This window comes from Pristis pectinata, chromosome 3 (assembly GCF_009764475.1).
Source record: "Pristis pectinata isolate sPriPec2 chromosome 3, sPriPec2.1.pri, whole genome shotgun sequence".
Taxonomy (NCBI): Eukaryota; Metazoa; Chordata; class Chondrichthyes; order Rhinopristiformes; family Pristidae; genus Pristis; species Pristis pectinata.
Genome location: NC_067407.1, coordinates 53229225 through 53254914, shown reverse-complemented (window position 1 = coordinate 53254914; position 25690 = coordinate 53229225). Strand labels below are relative to the sequence as shown.

Here is a 25690-nt window from a genome sequence, read left to right as displayed (position 1 = left end):
GATGCATCTCCCATGGCAACATAATTCACAGACTGCCACCTGGAAATGAGTAAAGATAGCTTGTATGTGCTTCTGTAATGTGTTGCGCCCTCAGAATTGTCTTGTTTGAAATTGATTTGTTTACCATCTCACATTTTTGTCACACTTTTCTTCTCATGAAAATATTTTTTTTTAAACTTAGTGAATCGTAGATTTACATAAGCAGTTGCTTTCTAGTGTATTTACTTCAACATAAGTGTCATCTTTTAGATGCTACTTTAAACCACTTCTGTGTTAAGGCAGGTACAAAAGATTTCATGGCAGTATTTCTTCCAATTTCACTTAAACTAATAACACAAACTCCAGATGAATGATTCATCTATTGTTATTCTCCATTTTTGGAACATCATCGTGCCCCTTTGAAAGCATAATAGCAACTAATCTAGCATTTATTGACGAGTTCTTTGAGAGCCCTAGACTGGCCAGGGCAATGCTTTGTCCTCAAAAATTGATGAATAACCATGTCTCAAAGCAATTAACAGGAGTATTATCAGATGAAAAGTGGTACAGTACTGGAGCAAAGAGGGGATGCTTGGATAGCTTGTTCAATGTGGATTTTATGGAGCATCTTAAAGGAGGAGTGGAGGCAGAGATTTGGGGAGGAAATTCTAGGTCTAGAGCTCCAGAGGTAACAGCGGATTGAACAAGATTAAGGACAGACAAGAATTGGAGGATACTAAGTTATCTGGGGTGTAAAGTTATTGTGGGTATTACAGAGAGAGAGAAAGCCATGGACTAATTGAACATAAGGGTAAGAATCAGATGAGTGAAATCTGATTTCAGTCCTGCAGAATGAAATCTGCAGACCAGCAAACACAAGGGTGATAGGTGAGTCTTACTTACTAATTCTTGAGCAAGAACTTGTGAACTACATTCAACCATGAAGAAAGTAGCTGAGACACTTACCTCTAGTAAGAAAAACAGCTTCAACATTACCACATTGATCATCATTCACTCAGCGATGTATAATTTGTCAGCCTGGGCTGCAGTCATAGTTTCTTTTATCTCCACCAACAAATCTTTCATTGTTAAAGTTGCATTTAATTCTGTTGATGTTTGTTCTTTTGGTCAGCTTAAATACGGATGTTTTGAGGAAATGTTTTGAGGAAACCTCCGTCAATATTTTTAAAGATTTCTGGGTGATTTTATTTGTGTTTAGAAATGCGCATTTCTTTTGGTCAGCTTAAATACGGATGTTTTGAGGAAATGTTTTGAGGAAACCTCCGTCAATATTTTTAAAGATTTCTGGGTGATTTTATTTGTGTTTAGAAATGCGCATAAACAGTTTTTTTTGCATGTTCACTCTTATAGCAGCAATTGTTAAATAAAGTCTTACATCAGTTTGTAGTGCTAGAGGGGAGCCTTGCACAACTACCCTAACTTAGTACTGGTATAAAACAACCTAATCTTTGGATCCACTCTTCTGCCTTCCCTCATTCTATGTCTGCAGCAGTTATGTGGCCAGATTACACTGGACTCCAATGTCATCTCAGATGTTGCCGCCTCCTCTGTTACACCCCTCATGGTTATGTAAATCAGTCACACGATAATTTACCAAGTAAATGTGAATTCATGTGAGCCCACTGAAGAGTTCTGGCTGTTTATTTCTTATCACAAAACAGTTCTGCCTTTTCTCCAGCAGTGAAAGAGCAAAGTAGTCATTAACATAAAGGAGGAAGAATGTGAAGTAATAATTATGATAAACATTGTGGGAGAGGTGATATTAAAGATCTTTTAAAGGTAGATAAATCACTAGGCTGAAAGATAATGTATCTCTGGTTCTTAAAAGAAGCATGTGTGAAATATTGGTTCTGGGCATCCTTTTCTAATCCACTTTAGTGCATATGTGGTGTTAGAGAAGAGGAAGACTGTTAATGTGGTACCATTATTAATAAAAGGAGAAATGGATACAGAGAAACTACAGACCCAGTTGGCCCCACATTGGTCATGGCCATATTTTTGGAAAAAACAAATCTTGAGAGGCTCTGTAAATTTTTATTTAGAAAGGTTCAATTTAATCATGGGCACTGTGGGATGTACAGATGTACACAACATTGGTTAGGCTGCACTTGGAGTATTGTGAGCGGTCCTGATTGCCACACAACAGGAAAGATGTGATTAAACTAGAGAGGGTGCAGCGAAGATTCACAAGGATGTTGCCTCGATTGGAGGGCTTGAGTTACAAGGAGAAATTGGATAGGCTGGGTCTGTTTTCTCTGGGAATTGAGTTAGTTGAGATCTAAAGTGGTAATGGAAACAGACACTTTATTGGTACCTGAATGAGCATTGGAAATGCCATTACCCAGTAGTCTATGAACCAAGAGCTGGGATTTGCGGTTCGCATAAATAATCTTGTTTGATTAATCAAATGGCCTATCTCAGCACTGTGTAAGTTTTTTTTTGTTTCTGTGACTGTCAATTGAAGAGCTCCCTCCAAAAGAGAGATTTTTTTCATGGATTTATTTGCTGTAATTTCCTCCACACTTCATATACCTGTAACTATTCCAGATATTCAGTTTGTGATTTGAAATACTTGCCTGAAATTTGAGCACTGAGGTTCATGATGAAGTTGACATTGAGGACTCAACTGGAAGGTGAAATGATGAATTGAAGCTGCCTGTCCTATCAGATGAGCAGAAAGGAAGGAGAACAAGGAAATCTTGACCACAATTAACCCCTCAACCAGCATCATAGAAGCAGATCATCCTGTCAGTATCTTCATTGGCTACAAAGTACCAATAGAAAGACACCTTTATAATTGTACTTCCTTTTTTTCTCTCTCTTTGAGTAAAGCAAGAGGGAGGAAAAAAAATTAGCAGATTTTCCTGTTCTTGATTTCTTTTCACTGGCTTCTCTTTTGCTGACTTAGAGCTAGGCTTTTCTGTGTGGGGAATGGTTGACATGGAAACTCATTCATTTTCCTTTAAATTAAAGCATTGACAGAGAGCATTGCTTAAACATAGTAATTAAAAGTAATTTAATTGCTGCAGCAGCTTATTGTGTATTTCTAGAGCATTCATTCCTCAGTCATTTATTTTGAAACGATGATTTTGGTAACCAGTGCGGGTGTTTAAGTGTCTTGCTTTGAGGCTACTGTCAATGTTGCTTGGTTTTTAAAAACACATTTTCCTTCCATTTATTTTAATTCTCTGATTTAAAATGTTCTGAATGTTTCTTATTCTCTCCCCTCCCCCATCCCAATGCCCTATATGGTTTCTCCTTTCCGACCAGGAAAATATTTACATTATTTTTTCCAATGGCCGCAGAATGATAGAATGAGGCCTAGATATCGAAAGGTACAGGACATTTAGGAAGCTGGGGAAAAGTGAAGGAGTAGCTCTATTAATTAACAATGATCTTAGTGTGACAGTGAGGGATTACTTAAATTGAGTCAACCAGAATATAAAAGCGGTTTGGGTTGAAATAAATAACAAAGGCAAGAAGTCACTTGTGGTAGTTGTGTGCAGGCCCCTGAACGGTAGGATAGGGTATAAAGGAAGAAGTAAAAGAAGCCTGTTAGAAAGAGATGGTAATAATCATGGGGGATTGGAAAAATCAGATGTGCAAAAGTATCCTAGATGATGAGTTCTTGGAGAGTTTATGGGATAATTTCTTAAAACAGCATATTGTGGAGTCAACTGGAGAGAAGGTTACGCAGGATCATTACTGTGCAACGAGATGGGATTAATTAATGACCTCATTGTGAGATGCCCATAGGTAGCAATGATCGTAACACTGAATTTACATTGAGGAAGAGAACAGCGGGCTGAATACTATTACTTTAAATTTAAAAAAGGCATAATGAGGGCATGAAAGCAGAGCTGGCTAAAGTGAAACTGGCAAATTAGATTAGATAGATTTGTCGATCAAATTGCAGTGACATTTAAGGGAGTCTTTAGAATGCAGAGAATAGATAAATTCCTTAAAAAAAAAAGGAAAAGGCAGAAATAAGCTGAAAGAAAAAATATATTTGCACAAAGATGTCTGATAGCTCAGAGATTGAACAAGATAAAAAAAACAGCAAAGAATAACACAACAATCAGAGGGAAGGAAAAATCTGAGTACAAGATAAAGCTAGCTGGAAATATAACAATATAAGAAAAGTTAAAGTGAGCATTGGTCCTATAGAATTAGAGTGGAGCTAATCTTCTTTGTCATAAGCAGATAAAATAATGCTGAGAAATTAATAACAAGGAAAAGTAGGTGGCAAGTGAATTAAACGTGTATCCTGCATCAGCCTTCACTAAAAAATAGTACTTCAGAAATATCTGTAAATTAGGAGTTGGAAGGGAAGGAGGAACTCCAGAAAATTACAGCGAGCAGGGAAGTGGTATTGGACAAATTATTAGAGTTGCGGGTCTTAAAGCAGTGGCTAGTGAGCGAGTCAGTTGTGTTGGTTTTGATTTTCCAAATTTCACTAGATTATGGGAAAGTTCCATTAGATTAGGAAAATAACCAATGTAATTCCTTTGTTGAAAAAGGAATGGAAACAGAAAGCCATAAACAACAGGAGTTAGGTTAACGTCTAACATGGATGAAATGTTAGAAACCATTACTACAAAAGATACCCAGAAACATTCAAGATAATCAAAGTCAGCCTAGTTATGTGGAAGAATCACGTTTGACTAATTTATTGAAACCTGAAGAAATGATATGTGCTGTGGATAAAAGGAACTGGTAAGATGTACTGTAATTAGATTTTCAGAAGGCATTTTTTAAGCTGCCATTGTCAAAGGTTATTGCAGAAAATAAGAGATCATGGTGTAGGGGCAGCATTTTGGAATGGTGTCAAAAATGTTACAACATTGCTTCAACATATCTCTCATTCTTTCTTAATACAATATTTCATCTTATGTTTAAAAAAAAAACTTGGACAAAGATATTAAATGGTTGCTAAATTTGCTGATGGCAAAGATAGGTAGGCAAGCAAGTTGGGAAGAGCACAGGAGGAGGCTACAAAGGAACCTAGACAAGTTAAGGGACTGGGACTAGATCTAGCAAATGACATGCAATATGGAAAATGTGAAATTGTCCATTCTGAAGGATAGACAAAATTGGTGAGAGCTCTGAGACGCATAGGGATCTGTATGTCTTTTTGCATGATTTGCAAAAATCTGTTATGTAGGTAAGCAAGTAACAAGAAAAGCTAACAGAGCAGCTGGAATATTGCATGCAATATTGATCTCCTTAACGATGTTATTGCATTGGAAACAGCTCAGTGAAGGTTTACCAGACTAATATCAGGAATGGGAGGGCTGTCTATTGAGGAAAAGATTGGGCTCAAAAGAGTGAGGGGAGGCATGATTGAAATGTAAGATCATGAGGGATCTTGACATGGCAGAATGGGAGAAATAGAACGATAGAAATTGGGATCACTGTTTTAAAATAAAAGGGTTACCCGTTTAAGATTTTTTTTCTCTCAGGTTGTAAGTCTCTGGAACTCAAAGTGCTGTAGAAATAGTCCCTGAATATTTTTAAAGTAGAGCTTGACACATTCTTGCTAAGCAAAGGGGTGAAAGGTTACCGTGGGTAACAGGAATGGGGAATTGAGGTTCTAACCAAATCAATCAGGTTATCAAATGGCAGAATAGGCTCAAGGCACTCATTGGCCGAAACTTAGGAAAATAATTGGTATATTTCAAAAGGTTGTGTCTTCAAGTTGGTTTCAAGATTATAGACATCATTCTGATGGTAGAACTGATGAAATTTTAGAGTTAAGCTTCTTATTTTAGAGGTTTTATTATAAAAATAGTTGTTTCATTCTCCACATGTAACTTGTATTCCAGAATTTATGTTCAAAGAATGCAGATGTTGCATTTCACCAAAAGTAACATAATATTGTGGCATTTTTTGTTATATTTGAGAAAGCTTGGGCTAATCAGTATTCATGTGATCTAGATCAACTATTTTTCAACTAATCATTATTTGAAAATTTATTTGGTAGCGTATTTACATTTTAGCAATGGCAGATTATATCAGAAATTTTCTTTCAATGGCAGAGAAGTAGTTTGTAATGTTGAAGATAACAGTGCTATAGTGAAAATGAAAAGATTTATTTTGGTTCTTCACATTATTAAGATTTAATTAAAGGCATTTTCCACTGTTAATAGATTTCTTATGTATATACTTAAACTTTTTGGTGTTCTGAAAAAATGGGGATATTTGACCTGTAATTCTAAATAAAAAGACTCAATTAGATGCCACTAATGTAGCAGATTAAATCTATCAAGCAGCAGCTAAAATTCCTGCAACTAATGACATATTTGCATTTTTTTATTGAGCAATGGTATCTTAAGGGACACCTGCTTAAATAAAGTACTTATTTTGTGTTTGACTGGTGACAGTTTCTAAGGACTGGCTGCAGGGTGAAAGCCATGATTGATGCAAAGTTGCAACATGACCATTCTGCAAATTATTTTATGCATTGAATGAGCCATCTCTCTGTACTCCTAGGCTAGTTATCAATAACTAATTTTTCCCATATTTCTGAGACAGGTTTGTTATTTTGCTCCTCATTAGACATAATCAGAAGAAAATGATTGCCCACTTCAACTAAACTCGGTTAATCCCAACACCAACTGAAAAGTCAATGGTACATATAATTAATTATAAATCAGCTGATGTCTCTCATGCTGCCTTAATTAACTCAGTGGTGACAGATTTTCCTAAAGAAGCAATAAGCCAGACTCTACAAAATATCTAGCCATATAGTTCATGGTATTTTACCTCTTGAATGTTTGAAGCATCTGAGAGAAGGGTCCATGAAATCTCAAAATCCACAAAAATAATATTGAGTATAAAACTGAAGGAATGTTGTGGACCACCCTAAGTGAGGTTTTACATTAATCTGTTTCACTTATAAAATGCTCAAAATCCTATTTCCTAGCCTAACGCACTGGCGCGCGTATATACAGACATACACACACACGCACGCATAAACACTTGCGCGCACAGACACGTTGAGAATTTTGGAAATTCATCGATGTGATTAATTTTGACTGTGCTGGTGCAATTTGAATGTCTTGGCATTTTATTGTACATGTTGCCATAGCTAGCATGTTTTGCCTGGTTTCACTGCTAACATTGAAACTGTGTAATGGGCATCACTTCTGAGGATTAGTGAGGTGGCAACTATAGTAATAGCAGTTGACTGAAAATGCACAAGAACATTGAATGTTTGGAAGGTAGACGTGAAAAGGACAGTGACTGATTATTCAGCCCTACTTTGAATCATGTCCTTAATTTCAACATAGTGTGTTTAGGAAAACCCCAAGGCGTTCTACCTGTATGTGAAGAATAGGAGGATGACTAGATTGAGTGTAGGACCAATCAGGGATAAAAGAGGAAATGTGCCTGGAGTCGGAAGAGGTATGGGAGGTATGAATACTTTGCTTCAGTGTTCACCAGTGAGAGAGACCTTCACGTTTGTGAGGATGGCGTTCAACAGGCTGATACACTTGGGCATGTCGACGTCAGGAAAGAGGATATGCTGGAACTTTTGGAAAACATTAGGATAGATAAGTCACCGGGGCCAGACTGGATATATCCAAGGTTATTACGGGAAGCAAGGGAAGACATTGCTGCGCCTTTGGCAATGATCTTTGCGTCCTCACTGGCCGCAGGAGTAGTGCCAGATGATTGGAGGGAGGCAAATGTTGTTCCTTTGTTCAAGAAAGGGAGTAGGAATAAACCTGAGAATTACAGACCAGTGAGTCTTACTTCAGCGGTGGGCAAATTACTGGAGAAGAGACAGGATTTATGGGCATTTGGAGAAGTATAGGCTGATTAAGGACAGTCAGCACGGCTTTGTGAGGGGCAGGTGGTGCCTCACAAGCCTGATTGAATTCTTTGAGGATGTGACAAAGCACATTGATGAAGGTAGAGCAGTGGATGTGGTGTACATGGATTTTAGTAAGGCGTTTGATAAGGTTACTCATGGAAGGCTCATACAGAAAGTCAGGAGGCATGGGATCCAGGGAAACTTGGCTGTGTGGGTGCAGAATTGGCTCGCCCATAGAAGTCAGAGGGTGGTTGTAGATGGAGCGTATTCTGCTTGGAGGTCAGTGACCAGTGGTGTCCCACAGGGATCTGTTCTGGGGCCCCTGCTCTTTGTAATTTTTATAAGTGACTTGGATGAGGATGTAGAAGGGTGGGTTAGTAAGTTTGCCAATGACACGAAGGTTGGTGGTGTTGTGGATAGTGTAGAAGGTTGTTGTACGTTGCAACAGGGCATTGATAGGATGTAGAGCTGGGCTGAAAAGTGGAAGATGGGGTTCAACCCAGAAAAGTGTGAAGTGATACACTTTGGAAGATTGAATTTGAAGGCAGAATACAAGGTTAGTGGTAGGACTCTTAGCAGTGTGGAGGAACAGGGGATCTTGGGGTCCACGTCCATAAATCCCTTAAGGTTGCAGCGCAGGTCGACAGGGTTGTCAAGAAGGCTTATGGTGTGTTTGCCTTCATTAGTTGGGGTATTGAGTTCAAGAGCCGCGAGGTAATGTTGCAGCTTCATAAAACTCTGGTTAGACCACACTTGGAGTATTGTGTTCAGTTCTGGTCGCCTTATTATCGGAAGGATGTGGAAGCTTTAGAGAGGGTGCAGAGGAGATTTATCAGGATGCTGCTTGGATTGGAGAGCATGTCTTATGAGGATAGGTTGAGCAAGCTAGGGCTTTTCTCTTTGGAGTGAACGAGGATGGGAGGTGACTTGATAGATGTGTACAAGATATAAGAGGCATAGATCGAGAGGACAGTCAGAGACTTTTTCCCAGGGCGAAAATGACTAACATGAGGGGGCATAATTTTAAGGTGATTGGAGGAAGGTATAAGGGGGATGTCGGAGGTAAGTTTTGTAGACAGAGAGTGCTGGGTGCGTGGAATGCACTGCCGGCAGAGGTTGTGGAGGCAGATGCATTAGGGACATTTTAAGAGACTCTTAGATAGGCACATGAATGATGGAAAAATGGAGGGCTATGTGAAAGGGAAGGGTTAGATAGATCTTAAATCACGATAGATTTCGGCACAACATCGTGGGCCGAAGGGCCTGTACTGTGCTGCAATGTTCTATATTAGAATAGTAACCCAAATACATGCATCCAATGAGAGCAGAGTTGTTGAGGGAAGGAAATGTTGAGTGTGAGGAAGAAAACTTCTCTGTGGAATCCTGAGCAATAGGAGAGATGCTGGAATTCCACCTGATATCATACAAGGTGTTCTTTTATCATGTTTGCATTCCAATAGTTGCAGGCATCTTAGAATAATAGTCATTGAGAGATACAGCAGAGAAACAGACCCTTCGGCCCACTGGGTCTGCGCCGATTGTAAACCACCCATTTAAATTAATCCTACTTTAGTTCTCCTCATATTCCCATCAACTCCCCCTAGATTCTACCATTCACTTACACGAGGGGCAATTTTCAGTGACCAATTAACCTACTAACCCATCCATCTTAGGGATGTTGGAAGGAACTGGAACACCTGGAGGAAACCATGCAGTCATAGGGAGAAGGTGCAAACTCCACGCAGGCCGCACCCTAGGTCAGGATTGAACCCGGGTCTCTGGAGCAGTGAGGCAGCAGTTCTAGCTGCGCCGCTTTGTCACTTAATATTGGTTGCTTGAATTTGAGAACTGTGAAGAAACCACCTCTGGGAAGAGAACAAATTTCATTCCATCAGAGAGAATGAAAGGGATAAGATTTGATTCAGCAATGACATGTTGGGAGAAAATAAGTGTTATTTGCAGTGGAAAGCGAATAATTGTAGTGGAATCGTTAGCCAGAATTGGGTAAGCCCTGGTCAATGAGTAGGAGAAAAAAGTTTGATTTGAAAGAACACAGTGTTACAAACATAACTTTAATGTTAAAGTGCACACCTCTGGCCCCCAAAATTTGGGAAACGCCATAGCAAAGGCAAATGACTTCTCAAGTTTCAGGAGTTCAATAAGCGAATGATGCAGTTCAGTGAAAAGGCTGTGAGGAAATTGTATCAGTGGTCCTAAATTAGGTCAGTACTTTCAAAGTGATGGATAATTTGAGAAACAATGTTAGGAAGTAGGAATGTAACTGGGATTGGATTAAAAAGAGCTTGAAAAAATAGAAGATAAATTTGGAGGTTACATGTCTGAGATAATTAACGAGATGTTATCAGGATCAGAGTGCGGTGGATTTGAAAAATATTCATCCATCATAGCAAGTAGGCCAAAAAGATGGGCTTTCTATTTTTGGAGCCATAGTAATGGAAGAGGTATGGAGGAAACCTTCAGATGTTTGAGGCAACAATGATGAAACCAGACTGAATAACTATTGGAGGTGTCAAAAAATTGCAGATGTAAGCACCTGTCAGTTGTGGAATCACTAAAATTAATGGTACAAATATTTGCCCTGAGACAAGGAAGCGAACAGAATGCAAAATGAAGTGAGCAAAATTGTTTCCTCAGACAAATGTAATTGATGCAAGCTTTTTTGCATTACTATCTATAGAAATTAGGTATACAATATGAAAAGTGAAACACGATTGGTAGGATGGTGTAGTTCTGAATCATTGCATTAGCGCTGTTGATTTGGATGTAAAGCAACCTTCCCCACAATATATATTCCTGATTTTAAAATAACCAAATTTATGATCAATATTATCATTTGAATTAAATAGGTATTCAAAATGGTAATCTTAAAGGCAATTTTAACTTTTTTGAAGTCACTTTATTCTTACATTCTATAACCGGCAACAAAACAAAGTCAGGCAACATAGTTAACAACAGCGCATCTCTTCCCGATGAGCTTAACGCATTCTCTGCGCGTTTTGAACAGAAGGGAAGTGGATTGTCACCACCCACCTTGACAGCCTCTGATGAAACTGAACCCGTGGTCACCATCAGTGACGTAAGATCAATCGTCCGGAGAGTGAACCCAAGGAAAGCATCTGGCCCAGATGGTGCCCCTGGCTGTGTACTCAGATCTTGTGCTGATCATCTGGCGGGGGTATTTGCAGACATATTTAACCTCTCCCTGCTTCAGTCTGAGGTTCCCACCTGTTTTAAGAAGATCACTATCATCCCGGTACCAAAGAAAAACAAGGTAACATGCCTTAGTGACTACCGACCAGTGGCTATGACATCCACCATCATGAAGTGCTTTGAGAGGCTGGTCATGGCACACATTAACTCCAGCCTCCCAGACAACCTCGACCCACTGCAATTCATTTACTGCCATAACAGGTCTACAGTGAATGCCATCTCCCTGGACCTACACTCATCTCTGGAGCATCTAGACAGTAAAGACACCAACATTAGACTATTGTTTATTGACTACAGCTTCGGCTTCAGTACTATAATTCCCAAACCCTGTGCTTTGACAGGGCTGTCCACAATTTAATGACATCAAGTTGTTGGTGAGTGGTTGAGTGATGGGAGGCAGACTTTGACAACTGCCCAAGGCCCATTTTGTGGTTTTGCTAATCAGTGGTCAAGTTGTGGTATCTTTGGCTCATTGCCCATAGTCCCCACTTGTCTGAGCTTATAGTGCTCATGGTCTCACTTTGAAGGGTCCAGCGACGCCTGTCAAGACTTCAGCAGCGGATTGGCCCAGATCACATCCTGTTGAATGCCTGCCCTGGTATGCACTACTAACCTTTTCGGCCCTGTCAAAAACTGAGAGTTTTTTAAAAATGTCTGATACCAAGCCATTAAAGTAACTGAAAATTAAAAGAAACCTGTAAAAGATTTTAAACGTATTAAAGCACAAGTGTAAAATAAAATGAGTAATTAATAAAGGGTGACATGGTGTGTGAAGCAGCTTAACAGCTCCTGGGACCTGGGATTGATCCTCGCCTCACGTGCTGACTGTGGGGAATTTGCATGTTCTTTGTGTGGGTTTCCTGTAGTTTGTTCACACATCCCAAATACATGATGCAAGTCAATTGTCTACTATAAACCTACTATAACCCTTTAGTGTGGCTTAATGGCAAAATGAATTAAAGGGGAGTTAATGGCAAATTTGAGAGAGGATGGAGCTCCTAGGAGCCGGTGTGGGCCAAATGGCCTGTGTTATAAGTACAAGATAAACAACTTGCATTTTGCTGCCAAATATCTAGATGATGAATCCCCATTTAAATGTTTGTGATCATTTGCTAGGTCTAACTGGTTCATATGGAATCCAACAATGGAGCAGTTTGACAGATAGGCCAGCAACTGTCACTCAATGTGTCTTAGACTTATTGTGGCTCTGTGTGAGTCTCAATGGTAGATTGCTGCTGCCTTTCTGATGAGTTTAGTCTGTCCTTATTTGGTGAAGTGCACATTTAAGTGGCATGATCAAGTGGCACTGGAAGCATGGCGACACTTGAGGACTGCCCCCAGAACACTACGCAAAAGATGTATTTCACTGTGTGTTTCCATGTACGTAACTAATAAAGATTTCTTAGCTTTCTGTACCTGACTTAGTCAGACCCTGGACATTGGAACTGTTTTTATGGTCAATGCTGCAGAAACTACAAATGATTCCCTTTTGTTTTAAATGTTTGCTATCCTTGTGTAAGTAAAGTGGAAGAATTACTAGCTTCTACAATGTTGAGTTAGGAGTTGTAATTCTAATATTAGCTTTATTATTCTTGAATCATTTCCTTTCATTCCAAAGAACTGGAAATTCCTTTCAATTTTGCAAAAGGTATTGGAAAGGCTGTGAAAGGTTAAGGAAGCTGGAGTGAAAGGTACTTAAGGTTTTAAGATAGAATGTTCTTTACTAAGGGTAAATAAAATATGATGTTGGCAATAAATTTTAAAGCACTCATAATTTTGGTGATGAGTGCACTCCCTAATGAGATGGAGTTGAGTAAAATAAGGCTTTGCAGGACTTAGGACTGCAAAAAACAGGACCACATAAAAAGGACAACAAGAAATGTAAACATGATTAATAGAACCGGGGGAAAGAATGTACTCAATATCAGTACTATTACTTCAACCTCTACTGACTCTGCCTTCCCATGTACCCCCATTCTCTGCATCTATGGCCCCTCTTGTGCTGACAGTGAACAGGTGGACATTTTCAGGTCAGTACAGCCTGATTCAACAGGTGAGAATGGCTCTGCACAAACTGAACAACCTGTAATGATTACATTATTGGCACTTCAGTTTTCAGTGAGTTTCGGGGAAGACACCACCCCTGAGTGGCCATTCCTGTGCAAGTGGACTTGCTGTTTGCAGAGTTGAACAACTCGGGCTGAAGTAAGTGATAGACACATTCAGGCAGGAGATCGGAGACTCTTGCGTCCTCATTTACGTGCAGGTAGTCCTCGAAGGTAGCTAGGTTTGCATCATACTAGTACCTATAATTCCTTGTCATAGACAGGCATCCTTGCCTATTTGTGAGGCTTGCAAAAGGCACAGCTATCATACAGATGGTAGCCTTAACACCAAACCCTTCATTCCTTGGTATTCACATGGTGCAGGTCCTTTGCTTACAAGATAACTGGCAGGGAGAAGGGTGAGGGCTAAGAGGTGATATATTGCTACTACTGCCCTCCTGCTGAGGAAGATCCATCTTGATATAGTGGTGCATGTTTAAGGGGCATCATCGAGTCATGTTCTGTACCTGCAGATAGGGAACAGGAAGAGTATGATGTGTCTGTCACCACCAGGGTGACATCCAATGCAATCTCCCAGTTTCACAACAGGAGTACTGTGGCTCCTCTTTGAAGGTTATTGCTGCTTTTCAGTTTTTAAACAATGTTGCTGAGATGATGTGGACAAGCTGAAATTGCAAGTGAATTTTCAGACTTTAAACACAAACACTTGAATTTTCGCACAATCAGAGGTGGTGGTGGAGGCAGGAACAGATACTTGGATGAGCAAGGCATAGAGGGATATGGAATTCATGCAGGCAAATAGGATTTGTATAGATAGGCATGATAGCATGGACGTGGTGGGCTAAAAGTCCTGTTTCTATGCTGTACAACTGTGATACTGTGGCTCTTCCCATGTATGCTTTCACGAAGAGTGGAGAAATAATTAAGCAAAGGCATTAGCCCCAAGTTGATCCCTGACAGGTTTTCCAGCTGCCACTATGTTACCCTCTGTATTCATATGTTATTCCTTGGTATTCACATGGTGCAGGTCCTTTGCTTACAAGATAACTGGCAGGGAGAAGGGTGAGGGCTAAGAGGTGATATTTTGCTACTACTGCCCTCCTGCTGAGGAAGATCCATCTGGATATGGTGGTGCATATTTAAGTGGCATCATCGAATCATGTTCTGTACCTGCAGATAGGGAACAGAAAGAGTATGATGTGTCTGAGGCAAGGCTTCAGGAATTTTGTTATTGGCTATTTCCATAGATATGTTTTTGCCGGATCAAGGGCCACTCTTTGGCCACGGGACACAGCAGACCACTGTAATCTTTGAAACAATTGCAGGTATGCACCACAAGGTTCCCAGTGTGTATAGGGACTGCATGGGTGACCTTAGCATCCCAATAGTCATTTTCATTATTTGGTGTGTGGACGGCCTTGCATTATTACGCTGGGAGATTGGTTTAAGCAGGCACCCATTTTTTCCCCCTGAATCCAGCCTACTCCTGGACATATCATGCTGAGGACATTATGAAGGTATGAAAACCAGAAAAAGGTGTCGTCATTACTTCCCTGATAGTCTGTATTCTAATTTATACAATATTTTAACATTTTACTTCACTGTTTCAACCTTCATTATGTCCCTTTTGCCACTGAACTACCAATGCAGTCCAGTGGTGGAGCTCTAACATGTTCTCAGGGAGGCACAGAAGGAAGGTTGATCCTAGCTCCAGAAGTGCTCCAAGAACTAGAGGTGCATGAAGCCATGAAAGAGTAGAGAATACATTTTTAAGGATGCTTACAGTGAAGGAAAGAAACAACACTTGTTATACTTCAAGATTTGAAATCTGGTGCCTGGTGGGTCTCTATTTGGGTCACAGAAGAGGAGTCTGAGGGATTGGGAGTGGAATGGGGGGTAGTGGGAGAGGTTGTTGATGGCTAGAATATTGATGCAGCCAAAGCCTGTCAATTTTGGGGTGATAGGATTTAATAATATGAAGGGCATATGCCTTGCTGGAAATGGATAGCTATCCAAATCTTGAGGGGTTAGCAGGGAAATTCAAGTTATGGTAGTCAAAAACAAACTAAAATAATGCACCTAATGCAGACTTTCAACAGACTTGTTTTATTAGCAGAACTCTCAGTTAACATTTATTTTCACCCTTTGGCCAATCTCCACTTTAAAGCCTACCTACTAATTAAACAATTATCCACCTACTGTAATGCTCCTTTCAATGTTTAGAACAATAGATATACAAACACCATATATTGGATACCATTTGAATGCCAATTTTCACACTTCCCTGATTATGAAGTACAAATCTTGATTTTCAGTCCACTGTGCTAGAAATTTTGATAACTTTGCAGACTCTCTGGATACAACTACCAAATCATCATTATATTACAAAAATCAAAGCATAACAGGGTTTGCTATCTAATTAACAAGAGAGGTCACAAAGGCAAAAAAGCAACTAGTCATTGAAAACTTGACACATATCACCAAATTTCTCAGCATGCAGAGATTCAAAGGCTAAGTGCCCTTGCAAGTTCATTAACAATAAAGGTAATATGAACTAGAAATAACATCTGGTCACAGAGACCCAAGTACAAATCAATACAAGTCTAGCATCAAATCCAGAAGTGTTCAACATAATGCGTGATTGCATAAACTCACATTGACACATAGGAGAATGAATGGAAAGGTGAACTGTATGCTCTCTAGGTAGATGACTTGCATGAGTTACAGTAGTATTTTTCATCCAAATGCTTAATCCTCCAGGATTTCCATTTGGAACTCAGTAAATTGAAATGATAACATAGGCATCAATACCTGCTGCATGAAATGCTTGCTTTGTTTCATTAATCTACCTTCAAGTATATCTGTTTGTTAAGAAACAGATTTTATGTCCATACTGCACGTTGAGATTTGTTCTATTATTTACTGTGCGTATTGTTGAGAAAAAATACTAGGTACTGCCATAAGTGCCCTCGAATTAGGTTGGTTGAATCTTAGCTTCAACCAGGATTCAATCTCTAATACTTCATCCAGTCTGATCAAAAATGGAAGAGAGTTCACTTCCTCATGAAGTACACTAGTTGATCCAAAGCACCAGATTCCATTACTAAGTTGGAACATTCAGGATGGATTGGTGAAGCTGAGGTATTGCAAGACTAATTTGAATATTCCAAGAAATCTCATACAATAGAGATGAAGGAAATTATGAGGGATATTATGAAGCATAATGTAAGTGGTACTAAAGGAAATGTACCTGCATACATAATTCTATAGCTGGGCTCAGAAGAGAATAAGCAAAGTTAAACTCAGTTTTTATTAGTAATAGATATGTACTAGGATCTATTTTGCCTTATAGTTATATGATTGATTTGAACTGATGGCAAGGGATTAAATGAGTATTATGCCACGTGTCATCTAATGCAGGACATCCTTATGGGTGGTCTTTGAGAAAGCACAGTGTTGAGATGTAGATGTCTCTCCATTTCTCACGTGGTGGATTGGTTATGAAATGCTGTTCCTCATAGACAAAGTCACAAGCTTCTCTAAATGCTAGTAATCAATTATTCTTAATTGCACGTTTCCTGATTTGGCAAACTAAAATCTGTTAGTGAATCGTACCAAGATAATTTAATTCCATTTGCAAACATTTTTTGTAAACTTCACATTTGCTGGAGTAGCTTCCCTGTTTCTGATTGAGAATACCTTGTTGAAATTATCGTTTCATCTTATTCAAGTGCTGTGGGGGAGAAAAATGTATTTCATAGAATTTTTAAAGCACTCATTTGCCAATACTGTCGTCTTTGATTATTTAAATCCTAAATATGTTCCAATTTATCTTGATATATTGTGTCTTTATCTATTTTTCCCATTTGTAACAAAAATGAAATGTTATTATTGGACTGACTGGTTTTATCAAAGTATGGGTTTTGTTTCCCTAATTAAAACATTTTTTGATCTGCACCAAAATTCAGAATGCATTTCTCTCTAGTTGCATTTAAGATTTGATGGTTCCCCTAGACTTGAGATAAATATCCCCTACTTTACTTTGTTCTAGACCCAAAATGTATCCAGTCCCGGCCTCTGACAGGCAGTGTGTTAAGTCCAAATTGTCAAGAACTTGGCTGCATACCCAATGTATGCAGACAAGTTCTTAAATTCTCTTGAAGCTCCTAGAATGCTTGCTGTATTTCTTGCAGTTCAAATGTCATCATCACCTATTTCAAAAGAACAGAATTCATTGTGACTTTGCCTTAGAGCCCTAGGTTTTTGTTTGACACTCAGAAAAATACCCATTTTAAAATTAAATAAGTTGAACAAAACAGCTGTAGGTGGAAAGGGTTAACTTCTCTGGAGGCTTATCTACATTGGCAGCATTTGAACCTCAGGAGTAAGGACATGATTTAAACAACCACTTGCAGAGCAGAATATTTCTTAAATTGCCATTTCACAGTAGCCAGTTTTTAATACTGTGGGCATTTTATATCCAGAATTAGAGACTTCCACATAATTCACAATATTTACTGTTATTATTCAAGAACACTTCTGTAATTTAGATCTTTATTTCATCCTATATTTATTCAGATCAGTGCATACTAACTGATAAAACATGAAAGAAGGGAAACTATACAAATGCACGTGCTTGTGAGCTAACACAATTAAATGCAACATCTTGCTATCCTTTCTTCAGGTACCCTTGGATTTCTTCAGGTATCTGAAAAAATAAAATAATACTGGAAAAATATTAGTTGTCACATTAACAAAACCCTTGTGTTTTTGTCAAAGAAAGATTAAAAAAAAAGGATGAAACTTCACACACCTTATGGATTCTTTTGAAAGATTGGATACTTTGTGGAGTGACCTGTTCTTAAAATATGTGCGGGTATGGAAGGAATCAATCTGGAAAAACTAGTTCTTAAGCTTGCAGTAATTGAATTAAACTGTATTTTAATTAATACCCAAACAATAATACCCATTTTAATTTCAGCTCCTTGAAGCAGAATCAATTGCAGCAGTTAATCTCGCTGTTTCACATTTCCAGGGGCCCAGGTTTGTTTCTGACATCAGCTGCTGTATGTGCAAAGTCTGTCGCTCCTTGATTCTTTGACTTCTGGATGTTCTGGTTTTCTCCCACATCTCAACGGTGTGCTAATAGGTTAATTGGCTATGTAAGTTGCCTCTTAATATAGTTTAATGGTAAAAAGAATTGAAGGGCAGCGGGTGGCCATGTGTGTCAGAGTTATAAGGTACAGAAACATAAGCAATGAAGGAACAGGACAAGTGGGATTGTTCCCTTGCGATCCAGTGCAGAAGTGATGGACTATATTGCCTCATTATCTGTAACTTTGAAGTTTGACTCTAACTTATTATTTCTAATTTTCCACAGTGGTCAAGAAGTCCATTTATTAAAATAAAACATGTCAATTTCTGCAATTAAATCTTTAATCTTTAGTTCAAAAGACTGAGTGTACAGGCCTATCATCACTAACAAATTAAGAAAAAACATAGCTCTTCATATAATTTAGAAATATTGATCCATGTGATAGATTAGTTACACCTCCTATGGTTGCAGGGGAACGTTCCTGTGGATGGGGAGGGACGGTTGGGGAGAGGTGAGCGAGCTAGGAAGTCACAGAGAGAGTGGCCTCTGTGGAAAGCAGAAAGGAATGGGGAGGGGAAGATGTGGGATTCTGTTACAGCTGGTGAAAATGATGAAGAATGGTGTGCTGGATGTAGAGGCTGGTAGGGTGAAAGGTGAGGACCAGGGAAGCTCCATCTCTGTTCTGTTTTGGGGGAGAGGAGATAAGAGCAGAAGTTTGTGAAATAGAGGCAATGTGAGTGAGGGCTCCATTAACCACAGGAGAGAGGAAACCAAGTTTCCTGACAAAGGATGTGGTGGAGATGGAGAAGCTGAGAGAAAGGGCGCCCTTACAAGAGACTGGATAGGGAGGAAATGTAGTTGAGATAGCTGTGGGAATCAGTGGGTTTATAGTAAATATCAGGAGATAAAATAGTGATCAGCTCGTGTGCGTGCTGCCTGCAGAGCCTCTGCATTAGTCTGCACTCACCGGATCCCATTCGTGACATCAGGTCATTGTAGAACAAAACCATTTCTGAGTCAGGAGCAAGCTGGAATGAATCTTTATTACAAGCATGCAAGGGAGAATATTCAGCATTCTGAATCATGTCTCTCTAAAAATCTGCTATCACAACAAGGCTATTCATACAATACCTTATCGAGAGGTGATACAGTTGGTTACACTAACTGCTCATGTTTATCTGTCATCAATGGGTGTATGTGCATCTTTATCACATTTGCACAGATGAGAACGCTGAGAGATTGTATTAGAAAAGTACAGAGAAAAAACAAATGTTTCATTACATGAACCTTAATAACCCTATAAACTTTTTTATACATCAGGGCTACAGACAAATATTGCCTCCAGTGGTTTTCAAATTTGACAGCAGGGACTACACTTAAGATGATCACTAAAATAATTAAAGGGCGATTATAGAAGTGTTTTAACCCAATGTTATAAAAGGATCATTGGTGCACACAGAAGTTTGTTTTAGACTGATGTTGCATGATGCAGCTGCGGCTGTTTGGGTCATGGACACACCACCTAAAAACTAAGCAACTTCTGAAACTTTGAGTACCACTGAATTGAAATTTTGAAGATGAGGTGAATGTTGTGCCTATGCAGTGCATGCAAAGTAAACATTTTATTCCAGAGCCTGTAATTGCATTATAGGGAATGGTTTACTTTATGGCTTTCTGTTTTAACATTGAAATTGTCTTTGAGTAATTAGTTAAGTATAAACACAAGTCATGGCAAAAGATTTGGGATCTTGTAGAGTTCGGTAGTCACTGAGGAAATATTCAAGCCTATTTTGATGCATTCATAACTTCAATGTTTATTGACATAGGCAAAGCTGCTTTCTTCATATTATGGTATACAGGTCGACTAACTTGTTTCTATAACAAGTCACCTAATTTCTTTCTTTCTTCAATCTTTTTATTAATTTTCAAATTAATACATATAACCTCCGTAATTATACACGTAATACAAAGAGATCGGGAGGGCAATCATGACATATATAGTCATAAAAAATATATTCTAGGCCCCACGGTTTCTTGGTAAATGAATATATTACAAAAAAAATCAAAAAGAGAAAGAGAAAGATTTATTATATGAAAAACCCAAATCGGGGAAAAAATTATAAGTAACAAAACGAAACAAACTAAAATAAAAATTTCTAAAGAAAAAAAACTGGACTGATATTTCTCGATGAACAAAGAGCATTATTATATCGTCAACTCAGCTCCTCAAAGTTCAAAGATTATTGAAAAGGGATCTATATCATATGAGAATATTGAATGAATGGACTCCAAACTTCCTCAAATTTAAGCAAAGAATCAACAGTGCCACTCCTAATTTTTTCTAAGTTTAAACATGATATAGTTTGAGAAAACCATTGAAAAGTAGTGGGAGGTATTGGATCCTTCCATTTAAACAAAATGGATCACATGGCCATTAATGTAACAAAGGCAATCATACGACAAGCAGCAGATAAGTGGCCAGATTCCATCATCGGTAGCCCAAAAATTGCAGTGATTGGGTGAAGTTGTAAATCAATATTCAATACCGTTGAAGTAATGTTAAAAATGTCTTTCCAATGTTTTTTTCAAAAGAGGATAGGACCAAAACGTGTGTCAGGGAAGCCACCTCCGAATTACATCTATCACATATAGGATTAATATGGTGATTAAAAACGGGTTAACTTGTCCTTGGACATATGGGTCCTGTGAACCACCTTAAATTGTATCAAAGAGTGTCTGGCACACATTGAAGATGTATTAACTAATGGAAGAATTTTCTTTCATGTCTCTGTGGGTAAAAGTATCTGGAGTTCTCTTTCCCATTCATTCTTAATTTTATCAAGTGTCTCTGGACATATTTTCATAATTAGATCATATATTATTGCTATCAAGCCCTTCTGATAGGGATTAAAGCCTAAATTTTTTTCCGTAATTTCAATTTTATATGGCGTCAGAAAAGAAGGCATAGTAACTTTAAAAAAATTTCTAATCTGTAAGTATCGAAAAAAAAGTGTGATCTAGGCAAATTGTATTTATTAGACAACTGTTCAAAAGATAAAAAGGTTATCAATGAATAAATCACGGAAACATGTTATTCCCTTCATTTTCCATAAAGAAAAAGCTGAATCGATTCTGGATGGTTGAAAGAAAAAATTAGATTGAATGGGGCTTGATAAGTTAAATTTATTCAATCCAAAGAATTTACGGAATTGAAACCATATTCGTATGGTATGTTTAACTATTGGGTTAGTCATATGTTTGCTCAATTTAGTAAGTGCAAAAGGGAGTCAGGCTCCTAAAATAGAAACTAATGAAAATACTTGCACTGATTCATACTCGAGGTATACCCATTTGGGACATTGAACTACATCCAGATGGTAACTATACAGTGGACCATGAACAAATTAATAAATCTTTTCAAGAATTTTATACTTCTTTATACCAATCAGAATTCCCTGAGGATTCTACATTAATGCATGAATTTTTAAGGGACCTGAAGACTCCGAAATTATCACTTAATGAATGTTCAATATTAGATGTACCCATTTCAGAGGAAGAAATAAAGAAAGCAATTTTTTCAATGAATTCGGGTAAAACACCTGGTCCTGATGGGTATACGGTTGAATTTTTAAAATCCTTTTCTGATCTTCTTTCTCCCTGGTTAGGAAAAATTTTGAAAGATGCCCTATCAGTGGGTAAACTACCACAATCCTTTTATGAGGCTACTATCTCTTCAATTCTTAAAAAGGATGAAAATCCCACTGAATGTGCATCTTATAGACCCATTTCTTTATAAAATGTGGATTCCAAAATATTGGCTTCTAGATTGGAAAAGGTTCTTCCACAAATTATCTCTCATGACCAGACAGGATTTATCCAGAATTGTTACTTGCATTTTAACATTAGGAGGTTAATGAATATTATATCTACCCCCTCATCTAAAATTCCAGAATGTGTTATTTCATTAGATGCTGAAAAAGCGTTTGATAGAGTCGAATGGGAATATTTATTTAATACACTTGAGAAATTTAATTTTAGTCCCAATTTTATATCTGCGATCAAATTGATTTATCATACACCTATGGCTTCAATACTTACTAATAATCAGAGATCCCCTGGTTCAGGCTTTTTCGAGGCACTAGACAGGGTTGCCCTCTAAGTCCTTTATTATTTGATATTACTTTGGAACCCTTGGCAATTGCCCTTTGGGATTCTTTTAAATATTTGGTATCACTCGTGGACAGAGGATTCATTAGGTATCTCTATATGCAGATGACTTGTTAATTTATATTTCTAACCCAGAGGAATCCATCCCTTTTGTAGCAGTATTGTCACTGCTTGCTCAGCTTGGTATTTTTTCTGGTTATAGATTAAATCTTAATAAGAGTGAACTCTTTCCATTAAATATGCAAACCCCAATTTATAGGCAATTACCATTTAGATTAGTAACAGACCATTTTATGTATTTGGCTGCTAAAATTACCAAGAAGCATAAGGACCTGTTTAAAGTTAACTTGTTACCTTTAATTGATCACGTTAAACAATTATTTACGAAATGGTCCCCATTATCTCTATCATTGATAGGCCAAATTAATGCGGTTAAGATGAATATTTTACCAAAATTTTTATATCTATTTCATCTTTCATCCCGAAATCTTTTTTTTGACACTATTGATTCAAAAATTCTTTCATATATATGGCAGAATAAAAACCCAAGGTTAAGTAAGGAATATTTACAAAAATTAAAAAAAGGATGGTGGCATGGCTTTGCCTAACCTAAGGTTATATTACTGGGCAATTAATTATCAGATATTTAATTTTTTGGGCACAAGATTTAGATGTAATTCAAGTCACCTAATTTCAGGAACACTTTCTGCACATAGGCAAATTTGAAAAGGAAATGTTTGAGGTTCTGCTCTGGGGCATGTACTGGTAATACATTTCTAGCAGTGAAATGTTAGAAAATTGAAATCAGAATACCTTTATTATTAATGTTGTTTGAATATTTATAGATCAAGTGATATCACACCTGACAGATTGTAGTGAACAATACAAAACTAATAAATACTGTGCTTCAAGTGTAATTACAGAATAGTCTTTTATTCAAACTATTCCCTGATGATTTAGTATTTGACACAGAATGCGTGTAATTTATGTGTTATAAGGAGCTGAATTACCAATTGACAAATTTATTATTAGCCGTTGTTCCATGGATTTGAAACATTTATGTCTGAACAGTTAAAGTGCATACAGAATAACCCAAATCCACAGATTCTTTTATTTGTATTTCAATTGCAAGGCTACCTGCTTTTGCCAAAATAGCTGTCTGGCAAAAATTTCCCTCTGCAGATCTTTCGTGGCCCTGGAATGTAACTGTGATTACACAATCTTCAGTATGTATTCTTGATGGTTATTTAATCATCTGTAGCTTTCCATACTTGATGAATTTTAAATTAAAATGTTGTCTAACCTTTATTAGTTTAAATCAGTGCCTGCAGTCCTATATTCAAAGGACTTGGAGTGCAGCTGTTACAAACTAACTACTGGAAAAAGGTGTTTTGTAATAGTGGGAAGAGTACAAAATAACTGGTAAAAGGGGAATTTTGTATAAAGGGCCTTGGCTTAACCATGCTGGCATTTAAAAAGGTTTGCTTGTATATAAATATAACGTTGTAACCCAGTAGGTTATTTGTCTTTTTTTTAAAAGAAGTTGGTTAAGAAAATTATGCAGCCACAGTTTTGCTGAGTTTAAAACTAAATGCCATTGCTTGCCTGATTAATTTTTTTAATTACCATATTTAAAACACCAGAACCAGATTCTACTTTGATACATGATATTTTCAAACAATATAAATTATTGACAAAATGATTGAAGAACACAAAATAATTATTCTTTCCAACAGAGATTAGTAACTATCAGGAAAATTAGACAACATGGACCTCTCATTTCTTGGAAAAAAAGTACGAACATATGGAGTTCTCCAAAATAGTTTTGATCAAGTAGACATGAGGTGTATATTGCCATCTGTGGTAAGGAGGCCACCAAAATAAAAATCACCAAAAAAAAATTAAATTAGGCCAATTGGAAGAAATCTCTTCACCCATGGAGTGGTGAGTGAGTAATTCATTGTCACATGGAGAAATTGAGGCAACAAAATGGGTTTGAAAGGAAGCTGAATAACTATATGAGCAAGAAGGGAATGGTGAGATTATACTGAGAGATAATATTCTACCTAATTGCAAGATTGTGGGTGAGTTGTGAACAAGATGGACAAAATCAGTATGCCTTGTTCCGGGTGTATAAATGGCATTAGCCGAATGAACAATTTTCATGCACCATGACATAGAGTCATAGAGCAATACAGCATGGATTCAGGCCCTGTGGCCCAATGAGTCCATGGTACCCACCCACCTTGTCCCAATTTCCTGCATTCCGCTCATATCCCTCTGAGCCCCGCCCCTCCATGCCCCAAGTGCTGCTTCAATGATACTATTAGGCAAAGACCTGTCCTTGCATCTGTTTACTTCATACCATCCAGGGTCTCAAATGTTCCTTCCAGGTGAAACAGCAGTTCACTTCCAATTTAATGTAGTGCATTTGGGGTTAGGCCTTGCCCTCGGCACTGTTCCTGGGGACATTGCCAATCAGTTTGCAAGTTAGTTTGGCAGGGTACTGCTGTGGAAAGATCTGGTCTATAATATATATTAAAAAAATGTTTCATATTATCTACATAGAGAATATTTGTCTCTCGCAATTCAAATGATCTTCAGAATTTTTGTGAATTATTATATGAATTTTAGGCTTGGATGTTATGTTTACTGGAAACAGGTTGTTGACTGAAATTCTCAAACATTGTCAACTGTTTCTGGATTCACATTTGCAACAGTGGAACTTGTGCAAGAGTGTTGAATACTTTGTTTTTCCCTGTGATTGTCTTTGCAGAAGCTTCTGAGAAAAAATATTTGCATTCCAAAATTCTTTTTAGGCTAACACTACTGGAGAATTTCAGACTGACTTAAAATACTTTGACATATTGTATCTTTCAGGAAGGTGCTTCTGCTAGAAAAGCTCAAACTCCAGCTGTTCAGCCGGTTCCACGACCAGGTAAAAAAAACTGCAATATTTTTGTTTTTTTTTTCTGATTGAGTTTGTGCTAAGGTGTTGCAGTAATTCCTGATTCATGTAAAGTTTCCTTTGATGGATGCTGTTGATGCGTGGAAGGAAAACAAAATAAGATTTCAATGAACATTTTGTGAGAAAACAGAAACATTGTATCCTGACAAAGAATAAACAAGGCACAAAATCATTCAGCATTAAAATAATGTGTGACAAGGTATCCTAGCATTTATATTGGAATTTAGCAAAAGCAATTCAGCTGCAGTCAATCTGCTATTGTTTAATGTCCCTTAGCCTGTCATCATTGCTTCCTCTTAAGCCCTCAAAGTAACAGAGAAAAAGGAAAAAAATACATACATTAC

General features: G+C 37.9%; 1 protein-coding gene across 1 annotated transcript in view; it reads left to right on the top strand.

The window, feature by feature from the left end:
• cdc73 (cell division cycle 73, Paf1/RNA polymerase II complex component, homolog (S. cerevisiae)) overlaps positions 1 to 25690 on the top strand; it is a 229812-nt gene that overhangs the window by 119686 nt on the left and 84436 nt on the right. The window contains 1 exon segment of the mRNA XM_052011073.1: positions 25259 to 25316. Coding sequence (XP_051867033.1) covers positions 25259 to 25316 — 58 coding nt within the window.